At 39.1% G+C, this 27,469-nt stretch overlaps 2 protein-coding genes across 3 annotated transcripts; both read left to right on the top strand.

Annotated features, from left to right (window-relative positions):
• Positions 1 to 111: 111 nt before the first annotated feature.
• ddx10 (DEAD (Asp-Glu-Ala-Asp) box polypeptide 10) lies at positions 112 to 17,933 on the top strand. Its single transcript, XM_057360994.1, has 18 exons — positions 112 to 378; positions 650 to 710; positions 809 to 939; positions 1,066 to 1,224; positions 1,333 to 1,453; positions 1,550 to 1,739; positions 1,846 to 1,972; positions 2,167 to 2,329; positions 2,414 to 2,498; positions 3,323 to 3,424; positions 4,735 to 4,822; positions 5,104 to 5,192; positions 5,519 to 5,864; positions 6,879 to 6,998; positions 7,086 to 7,262; positions 9,431 to 9,487; positions 12,666 to 12,832; positions 16,466 to 17,933. Exons 1-18 carry the CDS (start codon positions 187 to 189, stop codon positions 16,656 to 16,658), a joined length of 2,568 nt encoding a protein of 855 aa, XP_057216977.1. The 5' UTR covers positions 112 to 186; the 3' UTR covers positions 16,659 to 17,933.
• Positions 17,934 to 21,138: 3,205 nt separating this feature from the next.
• On the top strand, positions 21,139 to 27,347 carry si:dkey-183i3.5 (uncharacterized protein LOC566445 homolog). 2 transcript variants are annotated; one of them, XM_057361216.1, is made up of 10 exons: positions 21,139 to 23,815; positions 23,886 to 24,097; positions 24,610 to 24,670; positions 24,753 to 24,848; positions 24,966 to 25,142; positions 25,580 to 25,705; positions 25,791 to 25,904; positions 26,153 to 26,259; positions 26,345 to 26,649; positions 26,879 to 27,347. In XM_057361216.1, the coding sequence occupies exons 1-10, from the start codon at positions 23,297 to 23,299 to the stop codon at positions 26,884 to 26,886; spliced, it is 1,725 nt and encodes a 574-aa protein (XP_057217199.1). In that variant the 5' UTR covers positions 21,139 to 23,296; the 3' UTR covers positions 26,887 to 27,347. The 2 variants fall into 2 exon arrangements, with proteins under 2 accessions (XP_057217199.1, XP_057217198.1); XM_057361215.1 differs by having other exon boundaries at positions 21,141 to 23,815; positions 26,867 to 27,339.
• The last annotated feature ends 122 nt before the right edge of the window (positions 27,348 to 27,469 follow it).

Below are 27,469 nucleotides of genomic sequence, written 5' to 3'. Positions count from 1 at the left end.
ACAGTTATAGACTCGATGCGCCGTTTAGAGGGGAATTAAATGCGAGTGCAGTCCCGCTCCGGATCGTTAGGTGGCGCTGATTCTCTAACCTAACAAAGTAAACTGGACGCAGACATCGCTGAAGAAAACTTTCACGTGTTGTTATCGTAGCTGTGCGTTTTAATTAGCCAACGAAATACAGTAAAAATGCGGGTTAAAAAGACTAAAGAGAAGAAAAAATTGATCACGGATGACCCTGTTAAGAATTTCGAGAAATGGAAAAAGAAGTATGTCGAAAAGAAGACCCGTGTCAAAAAAGCGAAAAAACCGACTAGCAAGAAACGCCAATATGAGACCGAGAGAGAAAATATACAGAAACTGGTGAAAAAATACTCAGAGGTGAGTTTGACGTTAGTATGTCTAACGCCATTTAATCGTTTCAAGGTGTTGACATACGTGTGGGTCACCTGCTCAATCGATGTTTGATATCTTGATCAAGCTAACGTTAAACCTAATCCTGACACTTCGTTGTTCTCCTGTTTTTGTTTTTGTTGTTGTGTGTATGGTCAGAAAACATGTAAACGGTTTGACATCTTGCGGTTTTAAAACAGATCGATTAATCTTTCTGCTAAGCCTTTGACATGATTAACGTTAACTGGTGTTTTTATAGATCAACCCCAAAGAGGCTGTGAAGTTCTCTGATTTTCCTCTTTCAAGAAACACACTGAGAGGTGATCATTTTTTTTGTGTTTGTCATCATGTTTATACATAATTGAGGCATGATTTATTTTTTAAGTCTTTTTAATAAATCTATTCATTCTTTCATTAGGTCTTCTTGAAGCTCAGTATAGGCAGCCCACAGAGATTCAGAGGCAGACCATTGGCTTTGCTTTGCAAGGGAGAGATGTTCTTGGAGCTGCCAAGACGGGCTCTGGAAAGACCTTGGCTTTTCTCATCCCAGTAAGCAAAACATCAGTGTTCTGTCATATAAAGCACTTTGATCTTTACTGTGTACACTTTATGTACTTCTAACAAATACGATGTGGGATAAGCAGTTGCTGTCTTCAATATTGTAATTGTCTTCAGGTTTTGGAGTGCTTGTACCGTGAACAATGGACCGCAGTGGACGGTCTGGGTGCTCTCGTCATCTCTCCCACACGAGAACTGGCCTATCAGACCTTTCAGGTGTTGAGGAAAGTTGGGAAAAATCACGATTTTTCTGCTGGACTTGTAATCGGTGGCAAGGTGTGTCTCTGATATTTACTGCTTACTGTGGTTCTTGTGTGTATTGTGTTGATGTGCAATTAAAGGGAGTTTTTAATTCTGTTATAAATTATCCCATTGCCACCACAGGATCTAAAAGACGAATCCGATAAGATACATCGCACAAATATCATTATCTGCACCCCAGGACGTCTTCTGCAGCATATGGATGAGACGTCCACATTTCATGCATCAAACCTGCACATGCTCGGTAAAAAGACAGCTTAAATTTTAATGCCTTTGAAAATCTGTCCGCACTACCAGTTTTAGTGAAATCTCCTCTTGACAAAACACTCTTATTTGACAGTTCTGGATGAAGCTGATAGGATTCTTGACATGGGATTCGCCGACACGCTCAATGCTATTGTGGAAAACCTTCCGAAAACACGTCAGACCCTTCTGTTCTCTGCCACCCAGACCAAATCTGTTAAGGATCTTGCCAGGCTGAGCCTGAAGAACCCAGAATATGTGTGGGTTCATGAGCAGGCCAAGTTTAGGTAAGATCAACAACATGTTTTTTATACTGGTTAATTAAAGCCTTTTAGATGCTCGGAAGGTAAAGTATATTTAAATTCAGAGCTTATAAAGTGATCTTCTCTGCAGTACCCCTGCTACTCTGGAACAGAACTATGTGGTGTGTGAGCTGCACCAGAAGGTCGACATGCTCTTCTCGTTTTTGAGAAGTCACCTTCAGAAGAAGATCATCGTCTTTTTTGCTTGCTGTAAAGAGGTAATTGATAAAAATGCTGTAATGTAGTACTGTTTCAGAGAGAACATACAGTGGACTCCAAGCATTTATTACAAATGATCAGCGTAGCCGTTTAAGTGACAACATGATGCAAGTAGTGTAAAAAACACAAATTTGGAAAACCTGATGAATCGTATTTTCAACATTTGCTGACTTGCATTCTTGCTCATCTGCAGGTTCAGTATCTGTTCCGGGTGTTCTGTCGTTTGCGTCCGGGTATCTCCGTACTCGCTCTTCACGGCAGACAGCATCAGATGAAAAGGGTGGAGGTTTACAACGACTTTGTCCGCAAAACGGCCGCAGTCCTTTTTGCTACAGACATTGCTGCCAGGGGACTTGGTAATGCAGACTCCTTACACTTACTCAAAAACAAAGATATAGTTAAAGTTCAACTTTTGTCATCATAAATTTGGATGTTTCTAGATTTCCCAGCAGTGAACTGGGTGCTGCAGTTTGACTGTCCGGAAGATGCAAACACATACATCCACAGAGTTGGAAGAACAGCCAGGTAATGCTGGTTATTGTGCTTGTATTCTTCTGCTGTACCACTAGGTGTCACATTTGTTCCTCGTCTGCTTTGGCAATCTTGGGACGGATGGAAGCAGTAATAGGTTAATTGATTGTTTTTAAAGGCCTTAGATATGCCCTGAATGGCTTTTTGACATAAAGTTTTTGTAATTTCACTTCCCTATTATTTACTTGTTTCACAGAATACCTGAAATCATATTTAGTTGAATTCATTTTAGTTCAAGTTCATCTCTGCAGTAACAGTATAGATTTGTTTTTTATTCCCCGCCTCTGATCTTGTAATGGAAAACCAAGTAATGTTTTGTTCAATTTTTAGACTCTATTTGGCTTGTTACAGACTCACCTTGAGGGCAGTTGTAATGATCTGTAGCTATGGAAAAATGTCAAGTTCTTAATGCTTAAAGCAAGACGACACACACCTGCCCTCCACCCAGCTGCCAGCCATGCTTTCTCTTTTTCTGCGCTACGCTTGGCGCTATCAGTGTGAAATCAATATTCTCAGTAATTCCCCTTCATAGATCACCACCCTCAGCAGAAAGCTCATGAGTTTTCACATGAGCTCTCAAAGAGCTGTTAAAAAAATAGAAAAACGTGTGAGAAGTACATCTGTAAGTGTATTGTGGCAGACCCTCAGTCTTAGGAGAATGTGGTACCCCAAAGCAAAACGTCTGTCATTATTTACTAATCCTCATGATGTTTCAACCCATATGCTGTTTTTACATGCATGCAGGTTTGAAATGACATGAAATTGTCTGAACTGTCCCTTTAACGCATCTCTTACTTCTTTTTTCTCTCTCTCTGCAGATATAAGGAAGGAGGTGAAGCTCTTCTTGTCCTCTTGTCCTCAGAGGAGAAGGGCATGATCGCACAGCTTCAAGAGAAGAAAGTTCCCATTAACAAAATCCAGTGAGTGAATGTCTCCTGTGTGACTGTATAAGACTGTGGTGTTGAAAATAAAAAGTGTGACAGGCCAAGAGGGATTAGTTTGATCTCTGGCTTATTTGCAGAGTTTGTGGATGGTTTATCAGCATTTTGCAGAGTGAACTGCATGAATGTTCTCTGTGAAGAATGGGCAAAGTCATGTTCATGCTGATAATGCATGCTGAGTCACCATCAAGAGCCTGTTATCATGTGATTATTGTGATTATTGTGATCAATGATATCTGCAGTGAATGTGCCACTGAAATCACAATCTCTCGCTGGCTGGCTTTATCTTTGCTAGAACATTGTCTTAAAATTTTAACTATGTAAAACAAAAGAGTAGACACAGGCTGAAGTGACTAAAACCGTGTGTGTTTCCTGGTCAGCCATCTATACAGAAAGATAGCTTTTATGATCTAGTATGAAAATTCATGCCCATTCATTAGGGGTGAAGCCCCGAAGTGCTCCAAAAATAAACATGAATATGTGCAAAAGGTAAAATTTATGAAAATGCTTATAACATCGAAGTAATGTCATGTGATTTATATTAATAGATTAGTTGGCTGTAGCCAAGCATTTTGATACCAAATTTGTCACATTCTACCATACTTCCTGTCATCCATATAAAATTGTATTCAAAACGAACTTTTTGGAACTCGAAATTTGTCCGATTTGAATGAAATGTGATATAAAGCATGAATTGTATTGTTTTCTAAGTGATTTTACCTTTGTTTTTAGATCTGCTTATCAAAACTCATTATCAGAAACATCCACATATATATTTCCCTTTGTTCCTTAGAAGGACTTGACCCCATAATTGCTGCTTGCAGCTATATTTGTTTTTGTCATTTTTTCAGCATAATAGTTACAATTTCTGAAACGGGGACTCATTTTGGTTGAGCACCTAAGTTTCACGACCACTGAAAACTGTTAACTAATCAATGGGCTGTCAGTCAATATTTATTGGAGTTTTTTTAGGCCACTATAACATTCTGATAACTTATTATCTGTGTAAAAGCACGGAGTTGTATAATGTTTATTTTTCCTCTGTTAAGTTAAAAACTTGCATCAGAAAAAAAATGTAAATCACATAATTGCTAAAAATGACTAAACACTCAGAAGTGTAATGTGCACGGAATATAAGTATTGTTGAAACAACAAATATCAGAATCAACCAATAGTTGTTTGTTAAAATCTATATAGGCCCAAAAATTCATATCCATCCATTCCTATTTAGGAGATGCCTCAAAGCCCCTTAAGTTTGCACTGACTGGTCTTGTTGTTTTGTCTTGCAGGGTGAATCCAGAAAAGTTGATATGTGTCCAGCAGAAGTTGGAGGCCTTTCTGGCCCAAGAGAAAGAGCAGAAGGAGCGAGCACAGAGGGTAGGAAGCAGAAACGTTGACTTCCTGTGCAGTCTCGCACAATAACGTTTGAAGTTATACTGTAACACAGGGGCTTTCAGGATAATCTGATTGTCTCCTTTACGCCCGGGGCTGAGCTTTGTCAGGCTCATTATAGAGAAGAAGAGGAGTGTGAAATGTAATCGTTAGATTTCTACCGTGAAACGCCTGCCTGTGCTCTCAGTAATAGGTTTTATCCTGGATAAGAGATTTTGTCCTCTGTAATGCCTTTTCTCTTCCTTTCTTTTTTCCCTCAATGGCAGTGTTTTGTGTCCTACCTCCGTTCTGTCTTTTTGATGAAGAACAAAGATGTCTTTGATGTTTTTCAGCTCAAACTCCCAGAATATGCCATGTGAGTAGATGTTGTAAAGTTATGCCTAGCGCCAGCCGTCCTCTGTGTAAATATACGTGTGTGTTCGCTTGAAACCGCCTCATGGATATTTTAAATAATGTATCTTTATGAAATTGAAAAACAGTCCACCTTCTGTTTTGAAAACGGGGCAGGTTGAGCTGTGCACGCCCATAGAGGAAGTCCACGTGCTCATCATCTTTCTGTCGTTCCCCATAATTTGCTGTCCATTTTGGTTACTATAAATAAAAAGTTGCCTTTGTTGTCTTTAAAGTCACAGTTAGAACAATGTATTAAACATTGGGTGTGTGTGGTGTCATCGTGTTCAGGTCACTGGGTCTGGCGGTGGCACCAAGGGTCCGTTTCCTTAGTAAAGCCCAGCAGCAGATGAGCGGAGGTGTGCAGAACAACAGCATCGCTGCAGGAGACGAGTCTGAAGATGAACTTAAGAGTTTCAAAACTCAACTCAAGGGAAAGCAAGCTGAGTCTGAGCTTTCACAGTCTGAGGAGGATGATGGTGATGATGGTGATGATGATGAGGAGGAGGGAGAAAAGCCTGCAGCTCTGCTCTGTGGCTCTGATGATGAAGAGGAGGATGATCAGAAAGATCTGGACTTACTGACGGTTAAACGTAAAGATGTGTTCAGTGTCAACGAGGATAGCCAGACCAAAGAGGTAAACACATTTTAAAGTTGAACACCACAACAATTAACAATTATACAGCCATTAAGAGGCCATTTTATGAGTTTACTATCAATGGGTATGTGTTTAGGTAAAATGGTCATTTTGTTTTATTCTGTGAACTACTAACAATATTTTCTTTACCAAATTTTAAATAAACCCAATGTCTAGTATGTTAGTGCAAGGCCCCATTCTACTTCAAATGTTTCACAAGGAGATTGCATGGCTGTATTTTGTATTAATAAGGGGTATGCACATACTTTTGGCCTTATAATGTAATTTGAATACACCTTTTACACCTTACCTTTGTTTACCTTACCACATTACCTCTCTAATAGAAGTAATGGAGAATTCAGTCATCTTTCATAGTACTGCTAAGGTCTCGAAGATCATTTCAGGACTGAATAGTGATGCTCTGTGTAATGTTTTAGACATGTTTCAGTAAGCCTGCATATATCAGAACAGTTCAATATGTAAGACTCTACTCAGTATACCTCAGAGGCAGAGCTGGCATGACTCCTGTGCAGGCTTGGCAAATTTGAGACACGCAGACCTTTGAGTCATGTCAAAAAGCTCATTTGTCTTGAGGTTGCAAAATCAAATAGTTCAGTCAGCTTTTGCCAATTCTTCTTCTTAAAATAATCCTCATTCGAAAACTCTAGAGTGCAACTTTTTGTCTGAATGTTATTTTCTTAGACCAGATGTTATGAGCAAGTAACTTCTAATCGTATGCTGAAGACTTACGATGGTAGTCAATGGTGGCCTAGAACTGTTTGGTTACAAGCATTCTTCCAAATATCTTTCTCTGTGTTCATCAGAACAAAGAAATGTATACAGATTTGGAACAACTCAAGCGTGAGGAAATGATGACAGAAATTTCATTTTTGGGTGAACTGTTCCTTTAAGATGCCATTTTGGATGTATTTACGTTTAATCTTGGCCTCACTGTGTTGAAGTGCCAGCTTGCTACTGGCTATATAAAACATATTCTCTTCTCGTTTTTTTAAGGAAACAAATGCTGAAGAAAAGAATAACAAACAAAAAGAGTCCAAAGTCAAGGAAGCGAAGAAAATCCAAAAAAGAAACTTCAAGGTGAACACAAAGACGATCTTCACCGACAATGGCGAGGTATGTATTGTCAGAGATGTTAATGTGTTTGGGAGTCATAAACCGCTTGTTAGGATCTTGTTTAATGTAACTGAGTTCTGTTTGCAGGTTTTACAACAGTGGCCTCCTCTGCAGAGAACCATGATTCCAAAGGGAGAGGAGGAGGAGGAGGATGATGAGGAGACGTCCGGTATCAATGTGGAGGCGGCCAAAGAACGGCTCCGCAAGGAAGACCAGGAGTTTGACAAGAAAGAGTACCGAAGTAAAATCAAAGAGAAACATAGGGTGAGTTTGGTCACACTAAAACCAACATGTTGGCATCATTTTTCAACTTTTAGCACTTCTGGCATCCATAGGGGTACCATCTTTCATACTCTGGGTTGTTTCACATATAAAATAATTTGAAGCAAACTTGATTCATTGTTTTAAGCTCCAGGTGTTCAAATCAAAGTAATATTGAAGGAGCTGAGGGCAATGGGCAATCTAGAAGACGCTCTGGCGCTGTGGCTGGTGTTCTCGCAGGTTCAGGCAGATGGAAATTGCTGAGATGCCTGTGCATGCAGCGTGGCTTGAAGCTCCAGGCGTCAGCGCTAGAGATTGGGCTCCTGACTTATTACTGTAGTTCTGGAAATTGGACGAGCTTTTCAAGGATTGCTCTCCGGCAAAATTACACCATTTACAGCGTTCCAGTGGAGCGCGTTTTCTCGTACATCCCTCATTTAATATCTGATGCGGTTCTCGTTTTTTCATTGATCTGAGAGGGAGCTGAAAGAAAAAGCAGCATCATGTTCCTTATGCTCAGTTTTAGTGTCACATCTTCATTCTAGCTAAAGGCCTTTAGGCAGAAGAACATTTGTTAGCTGCTGAAGCACTGAAGGATTTGACAAAAAAGCACTTTTCCCGTTTGATTCTGAAAAATGCAAGGACCCGGTCTTTTCTCTCAAAGTGTGTGTAAAGGCCTGACGATGCTAATCCATTTTCATTTTGTATCTGGTGCTGTCAGTGACATTGAGAGGCAGATGGCTCGTAATCCATCAGCGATGTGCACATGCTGATTATTAATCAGATGCGCTGGTGCCTTTGTGTTTCATATATTCTACAGCAGGACAGTGTCCAGTACAGCCCTCAGAGATAGACCAGCATTTATATACTGTCCCTTTTAAAACACTCACGGCTTTGGCTGCATATGTCACATGTGTGAAGTCAGCAACTTTGTGTGACCAAAATGTGTCAGTGAAGTTTAACTTTAGACCTCCCCAGACTCTTCATAGCACACTTTTAGATTTTTTTAAAGAGACAGTTTTTATGCCAAAGGGCCCTTGTGGACGTGTGACAGTATGGTAACCCATTTGTAGAGCACAGTTGCTAAAAGTAGCAATGCTAGCATTTTGCCATTGCATGGGTCTTATTTAATACACATGCGTACACAAATATCTGTGCATGTGGAAGTGAAACCACACTAACACACACATAAATTATATATATATATATACTGTTGATTGATTGATACAATAAAACAATAATATAAATTAAATGTAAAATGATTTGTATTATTAGCCACTAGTCAGACCGATAACCAAACAGACCGCAAAGTTAAAGTGATAGTTCACCCAAAAATGAAAATTCTGTCATCATTTACTCACCAACTTGTCATTTCAAACCTTAATAACTTTCTTTCTTCCGCAGAACACAAAAGATATTTTGAAGAATGTTGGTAAGCGAACAGCACTGGACCACTTTCACTTCTATTGTATGGACACAAAACCAATGCAAGTGAATGGGGTCCAGTTAACAACATTTTTCAAAATATCTTCTTTTGTGTTCTGCGGAAGAAAGAAAGTCATACAGGTTTGAAATGACAAAAGGACGAGTAAATGATGACAGAATTGTCATTTTAACTTCAGGCCAGGCACGCGTGTCCAATGAAACGTCTATATTTCAACTACTTAAATATAAGTAGTGTTTGTTGGCTTCTAAAGCTTTTATTAATAGAGTTTATGGTGTTTCTTATGTATCCATCTGTCTGACTTTGATGTGTACAAATATCAGTGCCACAATCAATACCTTCTCCAGGTGAAGAGAGGGTTGTTTCCACATTTGGGAACCTTTGACATTTTGAAAGTAATGAAAAGCCAATGAAATGATTGTGACATTGGTTTTATTACAGCGCTTTGATTTTCATTCAACTTTCCATCTTATAATATTTCACTGCCGTAAGACGTCTGTGAGTCACCAGCAGTGTTTATAGTTGTGTCGTGCGGCGCGGCTGCTCCGTGTGAGGTGGCCATAGAGTTATATTGGAAAGTGACACAAGACAAACATCAAATCTAGCATTTCCATTCCTCAAAATAAAAAACGGTCCAGCGTTATGACTGTGTTTGATATGCCTGTATGAACAAATTTTGGTGATTGTGCAGCTGTTTATTTTCTTTTTTCTCTCTTGTTTTGAAAAGGAGAAACGGCTGAAGGAGAAGGCAGCTCGAAGAGAGGCAAGCAAACAGCGTAAAGAGGTACGTGTACGAATGTAGTCGGTCAAGAGCCTTGTGGTCAGTCCTCCAACATATTGTGCTGTTCTGCTTCAGACCGCACACGTTTGAGTCCTGGCTTGAGCTTCTTTGCAAATCTCTTTCCTGCTAAATGCTAAACTATAACTTGTGGATGCAAAATATCATCATAACAACAACACATTTTTTTCTTTTTGCATAATTTTCATTTACTAATTTCCCAGCTGTCTTCAAACAGACAGAGATGACCCATTCTTTATCTCTATGCTTGTGTATTTTTTGAAGCAAGTTTTTAAGATTTCAAAGATTTGACACGAGTCCTTTTCCTGTGGAATTCTGTCACAGCGAATCAGATTCCTCCGTCTCTGGCCTTTCCCTCGTGCAGACAGCACATCACTTGGCGCTGGCAGCTGTCATGTGTCTGTCCTCGCTGGGGGATTGTGCTCTGCGCATCCATATGGAAATGCAGCTGCCGAGCTTCTCTCATTTGTCATCTGATCAATGCAGCGGTCTGTCTGAGAATGCTGGACTATTTATCACCTCCCTAACAATGAATCTCAGCACTCTTTCACCGTTCACTCATTGCTTCGTCTTAACTGCCCTACTGGTGGTCGATCTGTCCGTTGTTACGCATGGTCCGGATTAATTTACAGAGCTATTGAATTGCCCTTTTGACAGCATGTGCTTATACAGATAGCAGTGCTGCTTCCTTTCCTGACAGTTTTGGCCTTTTTTTCTGTTGCTGTTCTTCAGATGTTCAATCTGATAGATAGACCCTTCAGAGTCTTTTTGCTTTACATTTGAAAGTTTTTCTTTTGTAAGTCTTTCATAGTGATAGTAAAATACATTGTACAGGCTGATTAATCGTCCAATGGTTCGCTATTTTTTGGTATTGACTAATAACAGCGCTCGCTTTACTGATCAGCAGAAGTGTTAGTTCTCTCGATTTTAAAGGAACGGTTCTCCCCAAAATACAAATTTTCACCCCAATTACTCGCCCTCAAGTTGTTACAAATCTATATTAATTTCTTTGTTCTGATGAACACGGAGTAAATGACAATGTTAGTCAAAAGTGCCCCAGAACTGTTTGCTTTCCTGCATTCTTCAAAATATCTTCTTTTGCGTTCAACAGAACAAAGACATTTATGAAGCAATTTTTAGTCAATGGTGGCCAAGAACTGTTTGGTTACAAGCATTCTTCAGAATATCTTTCTCTGTGTTCATCAGAACAAAGAAATGTATACAGATTTGGAACCACTTGAGGGCGAGTACATTTTTGGGTAAACTGTTCCTTTAATGAAACTCTACTTCTACCGACGACCTTGCAAAAGGGGAAAATAACAAATAGAAATACATGTTCATTTTTTCTTTAACAAAGTATGCTTTGCATATATATGTTTTTAACATTACATTTACAAATTCAAAATGAAAGCAGTTATGTTATTATAATAGCAGCCGTTGGCCAGCTAGAAATCAAAATCTGCAGCGAATGCAATGAAAATCCATATTGATAAACCACAAGCCTATGACGTAGATGTCAAAGTTTTGCTTAAGAGCTCATTGACGTGTGCATACACACCACTGAGAGCAATGAATGCATTCTTTATAGAGAAATATGAACGGATTCAGTCGATGGCGAAATTATTCGCATTACCCTGCGGATATTTAGATTTAGACAGGCTGATTGATTCAAGGAGAAATGTAGATAATGGATATGTAAATGACCGTAAATGTATGGACTGTTTTGAACAGCGAGCAAGAGTTGATACGTGTGACACTAACATTCGGGTAAATATGTGTCACCATACACACTCGTCCGTCATATTTAACCGTTATGTGCTGTCATTTCTAGTGTAAAACTCTTGCTTTTTCCCAAAGACTTTTTGGCCGTTGTGTTTTTCTCGCATTATTCAGTGCACATTCAGCGTCTGTTCGCTGGTCTGTCCGCTGAATTTCAAATGGATCTTGCAAAGCATGATTAGATTACATCACTGAGAGAAGCTCAGCTGAATGCATAGTGTCCTACACCAGTCAGGATACCATACACCTTATCTAAAAACACATTTACATGGTTTAGATATGTATAGTGCTGTAGATATGTGGAATTGCACAGTGTAAACATAGAATTATAGCGTTGTTTCCTTGTTAATGAAAGAAAAAGACAGCTGGACCACAAGTACATGATTCATTTTTCTCCAGGTGAGAGGAGAAAGTTGAAACACACACCACAGAGTGTACCTGAATCAAGAAACTTGCCTGAAGGAACAAATAGTGAATGTGGAGGTAGAACAGGCTGGTTGGTCCTGGAAACTTTCTGTTTCAAAAGAATATAAAGAACAGTGGAATAGATTTCTCAGACATAGTTTTTGTAGCGTGAGAGATGGATGAGAGGACGGATGTTCTCTGATTATGTTGATCGAATAGCAGACTTTGCTTCACATAAATGACCTTTTGTCGAAGGTGTCAGATACCTTTTGTTTATGCCTTTTTTAATAAATCCAATTGTTATGCATTACAAAGGCCTTGGTACCAAGGATGTGGATGTGTTAAATACCTGGAGAACGCATTACCATTTACAAATTCACACTTGCCAACTCATGTTTTTCATCCTGAGCTTCATAAGCAGCTGACGGTGCTTTGCAGTTTTTAATGAAACCACTCACAAAAACACAATATTTGGGTATTGCAGATTATATTTTTCTTTTCAAGTATTTAATATAATCTCAAAAGACACTTTCTTTGCCACATTTTGGTCTACATATATCACTTATACATCATAATGTTACTAGTTATCAGTGTGTTTAATGTTGTCTCTTAAGTCTCTTTCTACCAAAATACAGTATGTGTAATGTCTAAGAAAGTGGTTCTCAACAGGGGGGCCCCAACTGACTTTCAAGGGGGCCTCAAGATGAAAATTGACATTTAAGAAGATTAAAAAAAAAGATATTTCTGGCCAATTTTATGATGAATAATCATTTTTCCATTCGTCAAGCTCTAAAATATTTTATTGGGTAGAAATTTTGAGTTTTTGTGAGTGGGAGGGGGAACTTTGAATATTGTTGAATGCAATAGGGGCCTTGGGACTCAAAATAGGTTGAGAACCCCTGGTCTAAGAGGAATGTTAAAATCGGAATGGCAGCTATCAGTAATGTTAAAATGAAGTCTTTACCTTCTCCCTTTACAGAAGCAAAAGGAAGCTGCTGATGAAGATGACGGTGACAATGACGATGATGATGATGGTGAGGAGGAGGTTGTGGCCTATCTGTCGGGAGTTGAAGAAGAATTCGACCCCAGCACGCTACCTGACCCAGACAAAGTGCACGATTCAGATTCCTCAGATGGAGAAGACAGGTAAATTGACTTATATACTGAACAGCTGGATGACTTTTGACTTTCTCAAAGGTCATGAAGCATCTTCAGCTCGTGTATTGCAGGATCTGTGCTGCATCTCACACTTCACAATTCTTCTCAATAAAATAGTTTTTCAGTAAGCTTGGAAAAGGTGGTGCAGCACTGAGATATTGATTCTCTGATATATGAAGTTTCTCTGCTGTAGATCTAATTATGCACAGCTTAAAAGTGAGTGCTTATATTTCGGTGTTGAACCAAATATCAAATTTTTTCCTTCATCATTGCATTATGGCATTCCGCGTTGCATTTTGCAGCACTGTAGTTTGTGAAAAAACCGTTAAAGCGGTAAATCAAGCCTGGCACGGCTTCGCAAGACTGTAATTATTTTAAAATGAGGAATTGATTCTTCTGATACTTAATTACAGCCTCGGCTCTCTCAACTCTCCCCACGTGCATCGAGTTTGTAGAGTTCGATTAAGCTCGAGCGTGCTGATCCAATGTCCTTTTTTGTACTGAAGTTTGCTGCAGAATTGCCTCTTGGAGGTGGATTCTCTCTACAGGGGAAAATTATTCACGCTGATTCATTTCCCCTTGGCAGGGTTAAACACAGATCCTTTCGCTGGCTGAAGATAATCTATAAAATGCATAATTACATCTAGATTTAAAGTGAGAGTAAGACCATACGTTACGTTTTTTTTTGATCATGTTCGTTTTTGTCTCCTCTTTTGTAAAACCCGTCACATCCTGTTCTCTTTTGTTTCCTGCCGTCTGTGTTTCCATCTGTCTGCTTGTGCGTTGATGTCTCTGGATTTCTGACACTCATTCATGTATGCAGACAGTAGGTACACACAGTAGAAGACTCACACACGAATACAAATTGGAATATTATCGTAATTATTATGGCTTTTACTGCCCTCAGCATCTGCCGCCGAATGATCTTCTCTGGTTTTAACTAACCAGATTTAACAAATGAGAAATAATTTTAATGTGATTCTTCGCAGTATGGCGGCGTAAATGCTATTTAGTAACTGGTCTTGACTATTTTTTAAGTTACTATTTAATATGCCTACATAAGCTTTTGATTCATCCCGCTCCTTTTCGGACATATGTTAATCATTGTATAAAACATTTTTAGGTTCTTGTTTCTTTTGGTAAGTTGTGACATCTTATTTACCTTATTTTCTTTGTTCGAAATATATAAATATATATAAAAACTAAGGCTCCATATTATATTACTAAAAATGGTAAAAATAAGAAGTATTTATTTATCTTATTAATTATTTAAATTTGTATTATTAAATATTTATTCATTTATGTTAAATATAATTAAATATTTATATTAAATATAATATGTTATTACAAATATAACTTTATTTTTTATATTTTATCAAGTCGAACATAATAAAAGTAATAATTTGTGGTTAGAAAATAAGTCCGAACAGGGCAATATCTGCGCCGACTAATTCATATTTGTTTCAGGACAAAGAAATCAGTTCAGAACATCATTTGTTTATAAATCTGGCTACACGTTTCGTTTTGCACATTCAGCAACCATTAACGTGATCCAAACGTCATGACAATCATTGAGTTCTGGTGTTTAAAAAAAGCTTTTGTGTTGGGTTGCAAACAGCAGCGAGTGATTTGTGTAGTGTGGTGTAGTGGTGCAGGTGATATCACACAGACAGCATCAGTGGCTCTGATTAATGACTTTGTGCGGGGTGTTTACTGCATGGCTACACTTGCTGAATGCAGGAGAGACTCCGGCGCTGTAAATCTGATAAATCTCTCTTTCTTCCTCTACATTCGTCTCTCTCTCTCCCACTTTCTCTCCCGTCTCGTATTAAAGGCTCTGTGTTTGGGACTGGAGCCAGAGGTGTCACTAACCCTCAGCTCATTCCTGTTTCAGCACCTGTCTTCCTTCTCTTCCTGTCCTGAACCCTCCCTTCAATCTAATGATCCCATTGACCCTGTATGACCTCTGCCCTTACCGATGCTTTGTGCCTGGAATATTAAGATGCTGAAATCTTTGGGAACATCTGTGTAAGCCTCCTGGTCCATTGTGTAACCTTTTCAGAGACTTTGATTCCTCTGGTGTATTTGTGGTGTGGAGCGATCTGTTCATACTGATCCTGAATCATTGAGCTGGTGGAAACAGCTGAAACTGAATGCAATCGCAGTCCCTTAAAGGAACAGTTCAGCAAAAAATGAAATTTAGTCATGATTTACCCAACCATATGTTATTAAAAAAATCTACATATGGGTTTGGAAAAACAAATAGCCTACAATTGAGTTTTAGTTTAGTTATACTTTAAACAAGCTAAAGACAGATCGCTCATCACACCTTAAGGTCCCAAGTCTTCTGACAGGTGTTTAATGGAGGTAGTTGTCTTGGGTGCACATGAGTGCAATATATTCTACTAATTGAATTAAGTTACGACCATTTGAGACCTTCTAACTCCATTGAGTGCTGTGCTGACCTTTCTGTCTTTGACATGTGAAAGAGCTCTGCCGAAACGACTTTGGATGAGAGCCCGAAATCATGCGGAAGACGTGTCGTTCTGCTGGTTTAATGGAGTAACATAAGCTCAAACACCCGAATGTGCTGATGCTTCTCATGTACTTATCATTACATGAAATCTGAGAAGATCTTGTAAAGTAGCCAGAAAGGCTATACAAATTCCCTTTAAAGACGCTGTGAACACAATCTAGCACTTGAGATTTCTTACTCTCTGAGAAACCGTGTCACTTTCTATAATTAAACTGCTCAAAATAATCATGCTGCTGAAAATGGCCAAAAACTGTGGATGTGTGCAGAATGGTTTCCTTTCTCACAGCAGTTTTTTTTTGGCTTCTTATTTTGGATACGTTTATATATCACCTCATTTCTTTTTTTTTATAGATCATTACTTTTGGCCACCCTTCTTGTGTGTGTGTGTTTTTGCAAATATTTAACCAATCAGAAGTATTAACAAGAATTTGTCAACTTTGACAACTCCATGTTTAATTATTTAATTAATGCGGTTCTTAAAGGGATACTTTTTTTTGTCATCATTTACTCACCTTCGAGTTGTTCCAAATCTGATTAACACAGAGAAAGATATTTGGAAGAATGCTTATAACCAGACAGATTTTGCCCCCGTTGTCTACCATAGTAGGAAAAATACAAAGGTAGTCAAAAATGCCCCAGAACTGTTTGCTGTCCTACATTCTTCAAAATGTCTTCTTTCGTGTTCAACAGAACAAAAAAAGTACTATGGGAGTCAATGGGGGCAAGATCTGTTTGGTTCTATGCATTCTTCCAAATATCTTTCTCTGTGTGAAATTTATACAGATTTGGAACAACTAGAAAGTGAGTAAATGATGACAGAATTTTCATTTTTGGGTGAAGTATCCCTTTAATCTAAGTAGTGGATTTAGGGATACAAGTCTGACAGCGACAATATTCAACTTCATTGGGACCAGCAGCCCTGCATACAGTATCCAGTAACCTCAACACCACACAGGAATAATGTACAATCTGGTCATTATTGCAACCAAGAAGCAGACCGTTTGAGAATCAACTAGTATTTATCTCAGGTGATCCTTGTCTGATGTTTCTCATCTGAGCATTAACTTTTGTCTTGTATCTCGCAGCGATGCATCAGTCCGTGGCAGGAAGAGAAGTTTCAGCGATGACAGCAGTGATGATGATGGTGATGATGTACAGCAGAGACCGGTGGTCAGAAAGAAGCCCAGGCAGGAGTCTACAGTAACTCCTCTGGACACTGGCCTCTCGCTGGCTGAAGATGAAGAGCTTGTGCTGCATTTACTGGGCAGCCACAGCTAGTGCATACAGAAACTGGACCATTTTCCCAGCACGCATGTTCCCACGTTCCGACAAAGTTGCATTGGATGTGTGTTTATAGTGCCTGTATGTTGAGTTTATACATCACATAAATCCCTCTTTCCTAATAAAATTGATCCTGAATATGACTAAGGTTCACTTTATTCCATATTTTTATGTGCATGGGTTATAATTTCTCTCCTCTACCTCTTCTCCTCTTTACCTCCTTTCCAGCTTAGCACAGGAAATGAATTCTCATGTGGCGTCTTGCCAGACAGTCTCAAATTACCTAAACTTTGTTTTGCATTGAAGCAAAAAAAGATGCTCGGCTGATGTCAGTCTTGATGGAGAAACACCGTGAAGTCCCAGGTGCCGTCTAGAACCTATTACTGTTAAACTGTTCTCATTATTTCTGCTTTGAATATCGCCTTCCTGTCACATTGAAACACCACTTAATGTGTGATTTCGCCTGATTTCAGTCTGAAATTGAAATGGAGGGTTCTATAAAAGAACTTCTAGCTCGGCAATTATATGCCCCTATTCAACTCAAATCCGGCCTGCCGAGTTGTCTGGTTATCTACATTCAGCCAGTTCATGTCAGGAAGAGGCTTGCATTGGGTTTACATGAGACAAGCTATAATTGAACACCAGCATAACTTTGCATTGCACAATAGTGACCTTATCCAGTAATCCTCTGTATTCACCCGGAGTCCATGTTTTTTAGATGCGCTAGTGGCCGTTTCTCAAATTATCAGCACTGTGCCACGAGACCTAATCGTTTGTATTACATATTTTATGTCTCTTTCTCACCAGTGACAATGAATTTCCATTGACTCATTGCTTATATTATACAGTTGCTGTTGGACATAGGAGCCCTAGGTTTTTTTTATGCAGAATCTTGTACATTCTGTAACTTGAAAAAATGAATATGCTTGCGTTGTCATTTAGGATGGCATTTTTATGTAAGGGTGTATGATGAATATGATTACCCTTTGCTCAGTGAGGGATTGAGAATTAGCTTTAGGATGGTGTTATTTGGTAAAACCATTGCCCATATTGATATCAAACAGGATAAACAGATATTTTAGAGGGAGATAAACAAATACCACAGAATTCACAATATTCATTCAATTGTGTTCCTAATGATGTCACTTACTAAAGGATGATGTCATTCGGGAAATCATTGCATCGCTGATGTCCTTCGGAAACCTTGTATGTCCTTATTTTGTGATCTTTATTTTTTGCCGTAAATCATTATTATTAGGCACTCTTTATGTTTGTCGCTGTCTTTTGCAAATATCAAACCAATAAAAAGTGTTTGACAACACACTGTGTAAAACTCTGTAAATTAAAACGTACAGTGTTTTTTTCAATTTCCTGAAAACAGCTCATTTGGACAGCCAAGGTGTTGGAGGGTCGGTGACGACATGTAACATTTAAAGTAAAGAAAGTGATATAATAGATAAATTGAAAATTGAAAACAACTGAAAGAATATTTGGATTCGAGAAATGACAATTTGTGAAAATGTGTTTTTTTGGTGCTTCAAAAACTTGGACCTCATTCAATGGCTTTACAAAACTGGAAAGAGCCAAGATATTATTATTCAATGGAAGTCACATTATCAGTTAAGGAGGATGAGTATATTATGAGGTAATTTTAATTAAACAGTGACATTCCTTTAATATTTCTTCAAATTGACCCATTTTCAAAGATAAAATTGCACAGTACCCAGACTCTCCAAACCAAAGTAGTGAAACAATTTAAAATTCAGTTAAAATTGTGTTTATCTTTGTATCTAATATATTAACCATGTAATGGACATAAAGTAAACTATACACACAGTATGACTTTCTTCACAGTGAGGCTTGTTTAATATTTGTCTTCCTCTGTGTAGTTTATTGATGACTACGTCATCCTTCTTTGATTCTTACCAATTATCATTTTGAAGCAACATCTGCAGGCAGGCCGTACTCTGAGTGTTGTTGTGGATGTGATGGTCATGTACCTTGATGTATTGTGTTTGTGTATGACAGAGCTGCATAGATTCTCTTTGTGTTCTGGGTTTGTGGGTGCAGTCATCCATCGCGAGACGTGTGTCTATTAGGAGCCTACGTCCAGCCTGGAAAGCTATTTCCCTCACTGCTATTTCTCCCCTCTAATGACTGTTTCAGCACTAAGGAGCGCTTCAGCCCTATCTGTACAGCAGTGAGCACAAAGAACTTAATGTGCATGCGTGTGTTGGTGTCTGCACTTGTTTAGATTGCTAAACGAAGGAGGGGTGTTACATCAAAAAAATGTAATTTAATCACCTGACTTGTGTAGAACACATGAGAAGAAATTTTGAAGAATGTTGACCACTGTCTTTTCCCATATACTGTAAGTAAATGGTGACTGGAGTCTGTCAGTCCCTAATTTTTTGCCTCCTTTTGTTTTATGAAGCAAGAAAGTCATGGGTTTGCAACAGTAATGATGACAGATTTGTCATTTTTGGGTAATCTGTCCTTTCCAAGCCAATGGAAGCAAAACTGAGTTGATTTCAAGCCACCATGTGTCTGTTTTTTAAGTGAATGTGGTTCTTGTGTTTGAGTTATATGGATTCGCTGCAGTGCCTTTTGGGAGAGGATGTGATGTGCCGTCTTGTCATTAGGGATGGGAAAGCTGAGATTTATAACATCTGGAGCTTTTGATCAGTTGGATACATATGAAATAGTTTCCCGTATGCTGTTGTTGTAACACTGTAAAACAATGTGAAATTATTATCCACAAGCCAGCCACAGTTAACAAGATGCAGGACTGTGTATATCTCTGCTGTCTGGAGCGTGACTTTGTTTATTTCCCATGGTGACAGCATCCTTGTGAATTATATTGCACATTTTTTAACTTGCAATGTGTAACTTAAAGGGGTGAACAGGTTCACACCTACTCATAGTGCATGCTCAGGTCAGTGCCAAGCCATTAAGTTGCTAATCGGCTTTTGGTGAAAATAATAAAGCAATTTGGATTGTAATTTTAAGAACAGGGCTCTTTTTCCTGATGAGAGAAAAGTGTATGGCAGAACCATTAGAGAAGACATATCTAACAATCGTAGGACCATCTTGATCTTTATAGTCAGCATCTTTGGTCTCTTTGATGTTACAAAAGCTCCAAGGAAGTTTTCTCTCTCTCTCTTCAAGTTGTGGAAGTGAAATAGACATCAATAAAACCCCTATGCACTCAACACTGAAGAGCCCTCACACAGATTTGATTCTCATAAATGGACATCGGCATGTATTCAGAGGGCGGTTTTAATGAGACAAGTTTATGCATGTAGCTTTCAGCACTGGACAGCATCATCTCTCCATTCAAGTCTTTCCAGAGATTTGTTATTTCTGCTGTCTCATTTACATGCAAGTCCACACGATCCTCCTCTGTGAAGTGTTTACTGGAGCACGCCATTGATTCACTAGCCTTCGGTGATCTAAATCTTGGCTCTCTCGGGATTTATTCGGCCAAATGCGAAATTCAAACCTCGTGCGTCATTAAAAATAAGTGGCGAGAAATGGTGGGGAAGCACGCGCTGGATCGAGGATTAATCGACACGCTCTCGTGGGCTGGTGATTATTTGAGGTCCGAAGGCTCGTGGAATACGTAATGAATACAGGCTACGTCAGAGATCCGTGGGAAGTCATCCTTTCAAACCTACACCTCATTCCACAGCTATTTATGAACTAACGGCTGGACTGTGATATCAGGTACGGGCAAAACATTTTATTTACATACGATAAGGATGTCAATTTATAAAACCCGGGTGAATTAAAAGCAATTTGTTGTCAGCTTTGTTATTTTTATTGTTGAAGTCATTAAATAAAGCAAATGAGCTGCTTTGTGTTTATCTGTCCAGTTTTACGCTTTTAGAAAATCCTTAATTTTCTTTTTGTCTCTGGCTTTTTTTATGAATTATTTAAGGTTGTCATAAAAGATGCTCCTCGTAGTTGGCAAAAGTGAATTCAACCCTTAAAGGATATTCATCGGGCATTCACGTGGATGTGCTGTCTTGCGGTACTCTATTATACATTTGAAGAGACGTTACATTTTTCGGATCATAAATAATGAAGTCCAAGGCTCTCGAGATCTCATGGGGCGCTTTTATCGGCGCGCCGGACACTAACGGCACGCGCGTGGAGAAAGTTCACCACACGCTTCAGCCTTTCTCGTCCACCGTCGCTCTTCTGGTGCTAGGGGTGCTCATCATAGGGATTATATTACTTTCACTCACCACCAACTACTTTCACAAAAGCAAGATGAAGAAGAGGAAGATGCAGAGGGAACAGGAGGAATACGAGCGCGATAACTGTAGCTCATCCATTCCGCCCAAAGTCAAGCCTGCGTTTGGTCGCAGCTTGATAGCTCGTCCCGCTCCGACGAACCGACAACTTCAACCGACACACATTGATGCACAACACCGTGAAGAAGTGGTGTTTGAGGGAGTAACTGTGTGAACGACTGAAAACTGTAAATCCATTGTAAATATGTAAACCTTTGTTTTCATACTGGAAGGTTTGTTCGAACATCTTGATATAAAAGAGGTACAAGACTTTACTTGGATTTTGGCGTTTGGACGTCTCTGAATAATGACTCGTTTTGATTTGATAGCAATCTGAGTTGTAAGTGAAAATCATGGAATGGTTAAACACAACAGTGGGCCAGTGCTTCAATAGAGATTTTCTATTGAGACGCTGTCCAAGGTGCTGAGTGTTTTCTCTGCCCACTTCGTCTATCCGAGGGGGGCGATATGAGACTATTATCATTAACTTAGACTAGACTAGTATTATAACATTGTATACTTATTTGTAATTAACTATGAAAAAATATCACAAAGCTTTTTAAATGGTTGTTGTCTTAATAGATCTTAGACAGGTGCTCGGTTATTTTTTTGTTCTCACTATCTATAACCATATTACAGCACATAGATCAAGCTACTACTTAAACATCATAAGTTGTTTTTTTCTTTCAAATTTTAACTTCAGATTAATTTCTATTGTGTTATTCAGACATGTACTCTATAATGACTGTGGTCATTTCCCTGTAAAAAAAAGCTTATTTGACTAGATCTCCTCTACACAAATTAAGAATTGTTGCATCTTGCCACATTTATTACAGATTTCACCCGTTTTCCGTGTGAAAATGTGTTTGTTTGTCAGATATAAAGATTGTCTTGTCTCCTATATCAGTCCCCAGAGACAGGGCGGTTGAACATGTAAGTTACAACTTTTACACTCTTATAAAATGCTGGGTTATTTTTCAACCCTGTTTTGGGTCAAAATGGGATAAACCTAATCGTTGGATTAAATCAACCCAGAAAATGTTTATATTTGACCCAACAATGGGTTAAAACAAGCCCATCATTTTGGGTTGAAAAAAAACCATTTTTATTGTTAACCCAAGCGGTTGGTTTTGTCCCTTTTTACCCAACGCCAGGATGAAAATTGAAAATGATTTTTTTTAGAGATCTGAATCTGCTCTTTCTCTGTGCTGTAGATTGTCTTGTAATAATCTGCATTGGAAAGCATGCAAATCACAGTTTAAGGCAAATTCTAACATAAATCAGTTTTTCTTTTGTTAGCCTGGATATTATCTTGCAGCAGGATATTGTCCTGAATATGATCCTTAAGCTGAGAGTTCACAGCTGCATTTACAGGTGTATGTATACAGAGACACGTCCCACAATCTCTGATAATATGTTTATAACTTGTGAATCTGTAATACTTTAACATTGCACACACGTCTCACAATATTTGGATGTATCTTGTGTTAATGCAAAGATTTTTCATCTTGGTGTACCAGAGTTGTTCATTGCACACGTCTGGTTATCTTCCGAGAAACATAAGCATTGCATCTACTGGATGGCATATGAGTGTCAGGAAGAGACAGTAACTCCTCTGGGACACAATTCTCTTGGAAATATCTCATTGTAGCTCTCTGAAAACAGCTGACCCTACCAGATTTTTTATGTCATAAATGGGTCTTCTTGCCAATGTATCTGTTTGAGCTGATTCCTGCAACTACGATAGGGTCTTAACTGCTTGGTAACAGTCAAAATATTACCTGACCCAGCAATACACTATAGACTCTGTTACAACACGTTGCATATTTGTCAGCACTTTATCAGCAACTGCGATTTATCCTTTGGTGTCGAAAAAAGATTTCACCTGCCTCTCACTGTCACAGGCACCTCGATTTATGACAGGCTCTTCCAACAAGCTTGTCAGCTCAGTAACATTAAATTCACAGTTTATCTCCCATGCGCAAGAATAAGTACACAAATATAAAATGGCTTTCAAGCTGTCAATCCAATGATACTCTTTTTTTCAATCTAGGAAAAGTAGCTGCAGGGTTCGTTTCCTCTCCATCACACATACCAAAGCTGTTAAATTACATCCAACATGTTTAAGAGAAATCAGTGCCTGGAGGGGGGACGCTCACTTGTCTTTCATCCTTGTCATTTGACTCGAACTGACAGCAGCTCGAGCAAATCACCAGCAACCGACCCAGCCAACCCTACCAGACGCCATGTATTTAAACCCCAAATGAGGAGTCCAGCAGCCTGACTGAACACCAGGACTCCCGAGCAAAGACCTGGACCCCAGCTCTGAGTGCAGATATGGCAGACACAAGTATGCGCATCAGTGGGGGAGCTGTCAGATTTGGAGCCACCTATGGAGGCAACCGTCTGTTCGCTGGAGCAGGAGCCAGAGGCAGTGGCGGTGTTAGCCTGGCTCTGTCCCGTTCTCTCGGCTACGGGAAGGGAGGGGGAGCTGGCTTTGGCTATGGCGGAGGTCTGGGGGCAGGAGCTGGTGCAGGTGCAGGGTTGGGCATCGGCGGAGGGGGTCTTGCTCTGGGAGGAGGGTTAGGCTTGGGTGCTGCTGGAGCCAGAGCAGCAGGGTTTAGGGCCGGTGCAGCCGGACTCAGAGCCCGTCTGGGGGGAAGAGTCTTTAAAATCGGAGGGTATGGTTTCAATCCATCTTTCATCAGCTCTACCACCACAGTGGAGGCTGGTGCCAGTCCAGTGCCCAGCATTGACCCAACACTCCCCTCCCTGGACACAGTTCAGGTTACCCGACTGAGGGAGAAGGGGGAACTGCAAGTGCTCAATGACAAATTTGCAAGCTTCATTGATAAGGTAAGTTACATGCAGTCATAAGGATCCTATAAAAATAAATATCTCTGAGCCTGATTTTGATGTTTTACAGGCTCGTTCGCTGGAGCAGCACAATGCCGTACTCAAAGCCAAGATTTCCATGTTTACCAACCCAGAGCAGGGAGGACCCGCCAGCTCTTCCATCCTTCTCACTTCTGCCATTGGAACATATAAATTTCAAATTGATAGCCTCACAGCTACTAAAGAAGCCATCATTGCTGAGATAGAGCACTACAAAGGCATTATTGATGATGTTCAGGCCAGGTGAGTCCACCACGATTTATAGTTCATTCAATATGAATAACTCAACATTCATGAATAAAAGATATTACTTGGGTCAACAACACAGTTTGTTTCAGCATTAAAACTATTTTTAAAAACACTTTCTATCATATATTTCACATTTCTCTACATTCATACTTGCCTTTGTAAATATATAAATTATGCTTTATGTTCACTTTGTGTTTTTATTTTAATATATTAATATTAAAATGATTTAGTTTATCATATTTACAATATAAATAATGCAATGAAACTTATAATAACATTAATGATTAATTATTCATTAATTATAATGAATTAAATTATTCATTAATTTAGTTTTTGAGTACCACTTTTGTATTTTTTGTACTGTAATGAGTATAGGATTTGTGGTTCCTTAAATAGCATTTATACATTTGAGCATCTGCTTAGGTAATTATAATGGATAAATATGGCCACATTAAAAAAATAAAGAAACAAAATTATAAATGCGTATTCTCTCCTTTAACTTACAGGTATGAGGAGGAAACATCTCAAACCAAAACTCTGGAAATGGATTGGACTACATTGAAAGAGGTATGAAAAACATGTTTGAACCCATTTTAATATATCACATATAGTTTCAGATGGCTGACTGGCAGAAATTTTCCTCCAATAGGATGTGGATAACCTCTACCTTAACATTTTCGAGCTGCAAACCAACATCAGTGGGGTTGAGGATCAGATTGCTCTGTCCAAACAGGTGTATGATGCTGTAAGTGTAGTTTGATTATATACTGCCTTGATTTAGGTAGCATTTTTGGATATTTGAATAATGGATATTTTATCCACCAATTACCCATGAGGTTTTATGTATGCATGTTTGTTTTAGAAAGTGAGAGAGGTCAGAAACATTGTGACGGGCAGCGTGAAGTCAGCAGTCTCGATCTCTGTGGATAACGCAGCCCAGGCGCAGGATCTGACCGCAGCATTGGCTGATGTCAAGGATCACTATGAAAGTCTGGCTCAACGCAGCAAACAGGACGCCCTGCTCTCAGTGCAAGACAGTGTATGAAACTTCACCCCTTCAATACCTAAATTTACAATATTTACAATTATTTATTAGTTATAGAAAAAAAACTATACAAATTCCGTAATGAGCCAACAGCTGTATAGGCCTACCATTATAATTAATTTTGGGCCTTATTGTCATCTTTATGTCAACTATTAAATTATCTTAATTTCTCATTTTAGCAGATACTTGCTGTAAGTTGAGAACAATTTGATTAATGATTGATTCATTTGAATTAATTCACCAACCATTTTTGGACAGCACTAATAGTGCCACGTTCTTCTGAGCCTATTTATATCCCGTTGCAAAACGCTTCTAATGTGAGACGTGATTCATCTGTTGCAAACTGTCGCCCCCAAGTGGAGAGTCATTGTATTGGTAAAAACCGTCTTGCGTTAACTTGAAACCTTTCTTCTCTTTTTATGGATGTACAGCTCTCCATGATGTCCGTCTCTTCTCAGCCGACTTCTCACACACTCACCGCAGCCAAAGAGGAGTTGAGAGTTTATAAACTGCAGATTGACTCTGTGCATAGGGAGATCGAGAGGCTCAAATCCATGGTGTGTTTCTGTCAATGGTTTCCCTCCATAGTCCACCGTTTCTTGACATTTTATTTTGTCTAATTAATATTTTCTCTGATGACAGAACCTGCAGCTGGAGTCTCAGGTGGAGGAAGCAGAGTGTCACTCCAATTCTCACACAGAGACATACCAGGACCAAGTTTTTACTCTCAGATCTCAGCTTGATGATCTCAGAAAGGTAAATTATAAATTGGACATGCGATTAATTGTTAGATTTTAATTAAAGGTACATTTAAAACTGAGATGTTTTACTAAAACTGGAACAGAACTGCAGTCTGTTTGTCAACAACCGTTGTGGGTGGGGCTATCTGTTTGATCAATGGGAGACATGAGGAGTGGGAATCTCATTTGAAAACAAACTTTATTTTTGCAGTTCTGTTTGGTGTTGCAAAACCGACTGCTCTCATATTTCATTTAAATTTGCAGCAAATCACTCATTACGGTCAAGAATATCAGGAACTTCTTGCCAGCAAAATGTCTCTGGAAGTTGAAATCACAGCCTATAAGAAACTTCTGGACAGTGAAGAGAACAGGTGAGTAGATCAGTCCTCAGAAGATCATTACTGGCGTACTAAATCAAACACGACACGTGATGAGTGCATCTGTTTTGTGGACCAGGTTGAAATCTGGAGGCGGCATAACTGTGCACATGTCTAAGTCCACCATCGGAGGAGGAGCTGGAGGTCTGGGTGGAGGTGCAGGTCTGGGTTATGGAGGTGGATTTGGCCTGGGAGCAGGTCTTGGAGGAGGTTTTGGGTCCAGCCTAGGACTGGGACTTGGGGGAGGACTAGGCATTGGAGGAGGTGCCGGAGGTTTTGGGTCCAGCCAAGGACTGGGACTCGGGGGAGGACTAGGCATTGGAGGAGGTGCCGGAGGTTCTTTCGGTAGCAGTTTTATGTCCTCCAGCTTGAGCAGCAGTGCTTGTAAGTATCCATAAGTGTACACAGTATGCAACACACACTAGCTTGCTATAAATATTTAAATAACTTCTGTCCATCATTGAATCATAAAAATGAATCCCCTTTTGAAAGCTTTAACGTTTGTGGAATAAATGACGTTCACAATGGAATGAATTTCCACGAAACGGCAATAACACATTTAAAAGCATGTAGTCACAGTTTCCATTGTTTTTACCTATAGTGTCATCAACAGTTTACTGAAGATTCACAACCTTCGGTCTTCAAGTGACAATGTAACGCTGAGGTTTAATGTCTGGGGCAGCGAGGAACACAGAGAACCCCTCCCATAACATCACACCCTTTGTCTGCATTATCACATTTTGTTAAAGCAATGACAGAGGACTGAAACTCAGCTGTATCCCGTGTTCTCTGGTTATGTCTGATGAGGCCCTGAATTCAGTGTTCTTCAATTCTGTTGAACATCAGATGTATCGTGTTCATTGTTTTTGGAAGGTTTTGTGTATTTACATGCATCACCTATTGCCACAATAAAAAAATCCCTCCTATCATACATACTATCATTTTCTCATGTGATAAGCTAATGTCAAATAAATCTCTTCTGTTAACCCTTGTCTCACGTTAAAAATATGCGATTTATTGCTTTTTCAACTTCCGACATTTATATTTATTCAAAATAAATGCGTTTTGTCCCATATCATAGATTTTTCTTTGTAGTACATTTATAATTTTAATCACACCTTTTTTATAACTGTTACAGAGAGATATTATAAATATTACTTATACCGTATATCTTGCAGTAAAGTAAACATCTGTATAGTATTTT

The sequence above is a fragment of the Triplophysa rosa genome, linkage group LG19, assembly GCF_024868665.1.
Source record: "Triplophysa rosa linkage group LG19, Trosa_1v2, whole genome shotgun sequence".
NCBI classification, from domain to species: Eukaryota; Metazoa; Chordata; class Actinopteri; order Cypriniformes; family Nemacheilidae; genus Triplophysa; species Triplophysa rosa.
Note: the sequence above shows the minus strand (reverse complement) of the source record. Positions and strands in the feature narration are given on the sequence as shown.

Excerpts from the sequence above, each read along its gene's own strand:
- si:dkey-183i3.5 (XM_057361215.1), top strand. The coding sequence starts at position 23,297 with ATGGCAGACACAAGTATGCGCATCAGTGGGGGAGCTGTCAGATTTGGA. Across the intron at positions 25,143-25,579 it reads TGCTCTCAGTGCAAGACAGT|CTCTCCATGATGTCCGTCTC; the intron begins GTATGAAACTTC and ends ATGGATGTACAG. Across the intron at positions 26,260-26,344 it reads CTGGACAGTGAAGAGAACAG|GTTGAAATCTGGAGGCGGCA; the intron begins GTGAGTAGATCA and ends TTTGTGGACCAG.
- ddx10 (XM_057360994.1), top strand. The coding sequence starts at position 187 with ATGCGGGTTAAAAAGACTAAAGAGAAGAAAAAATTGATCACGGATGAC. Across the intron at positions 1,973-2,166 it reads TTTTTGCTTGCTGTAAAGAG|GTTCAGTATCTGTTCCGGGT; the intron begins GTAATTGATAAA and ends GCTCATCTGCAG. Across the intron at positions 9,488-12,665 it reads CAAGCAAACAGCGTAAAGAG|AAGCAAAAGGAAGCTGCTGA; the intron begins GTACGTGTACGA and ends CTCCCTTTACAG.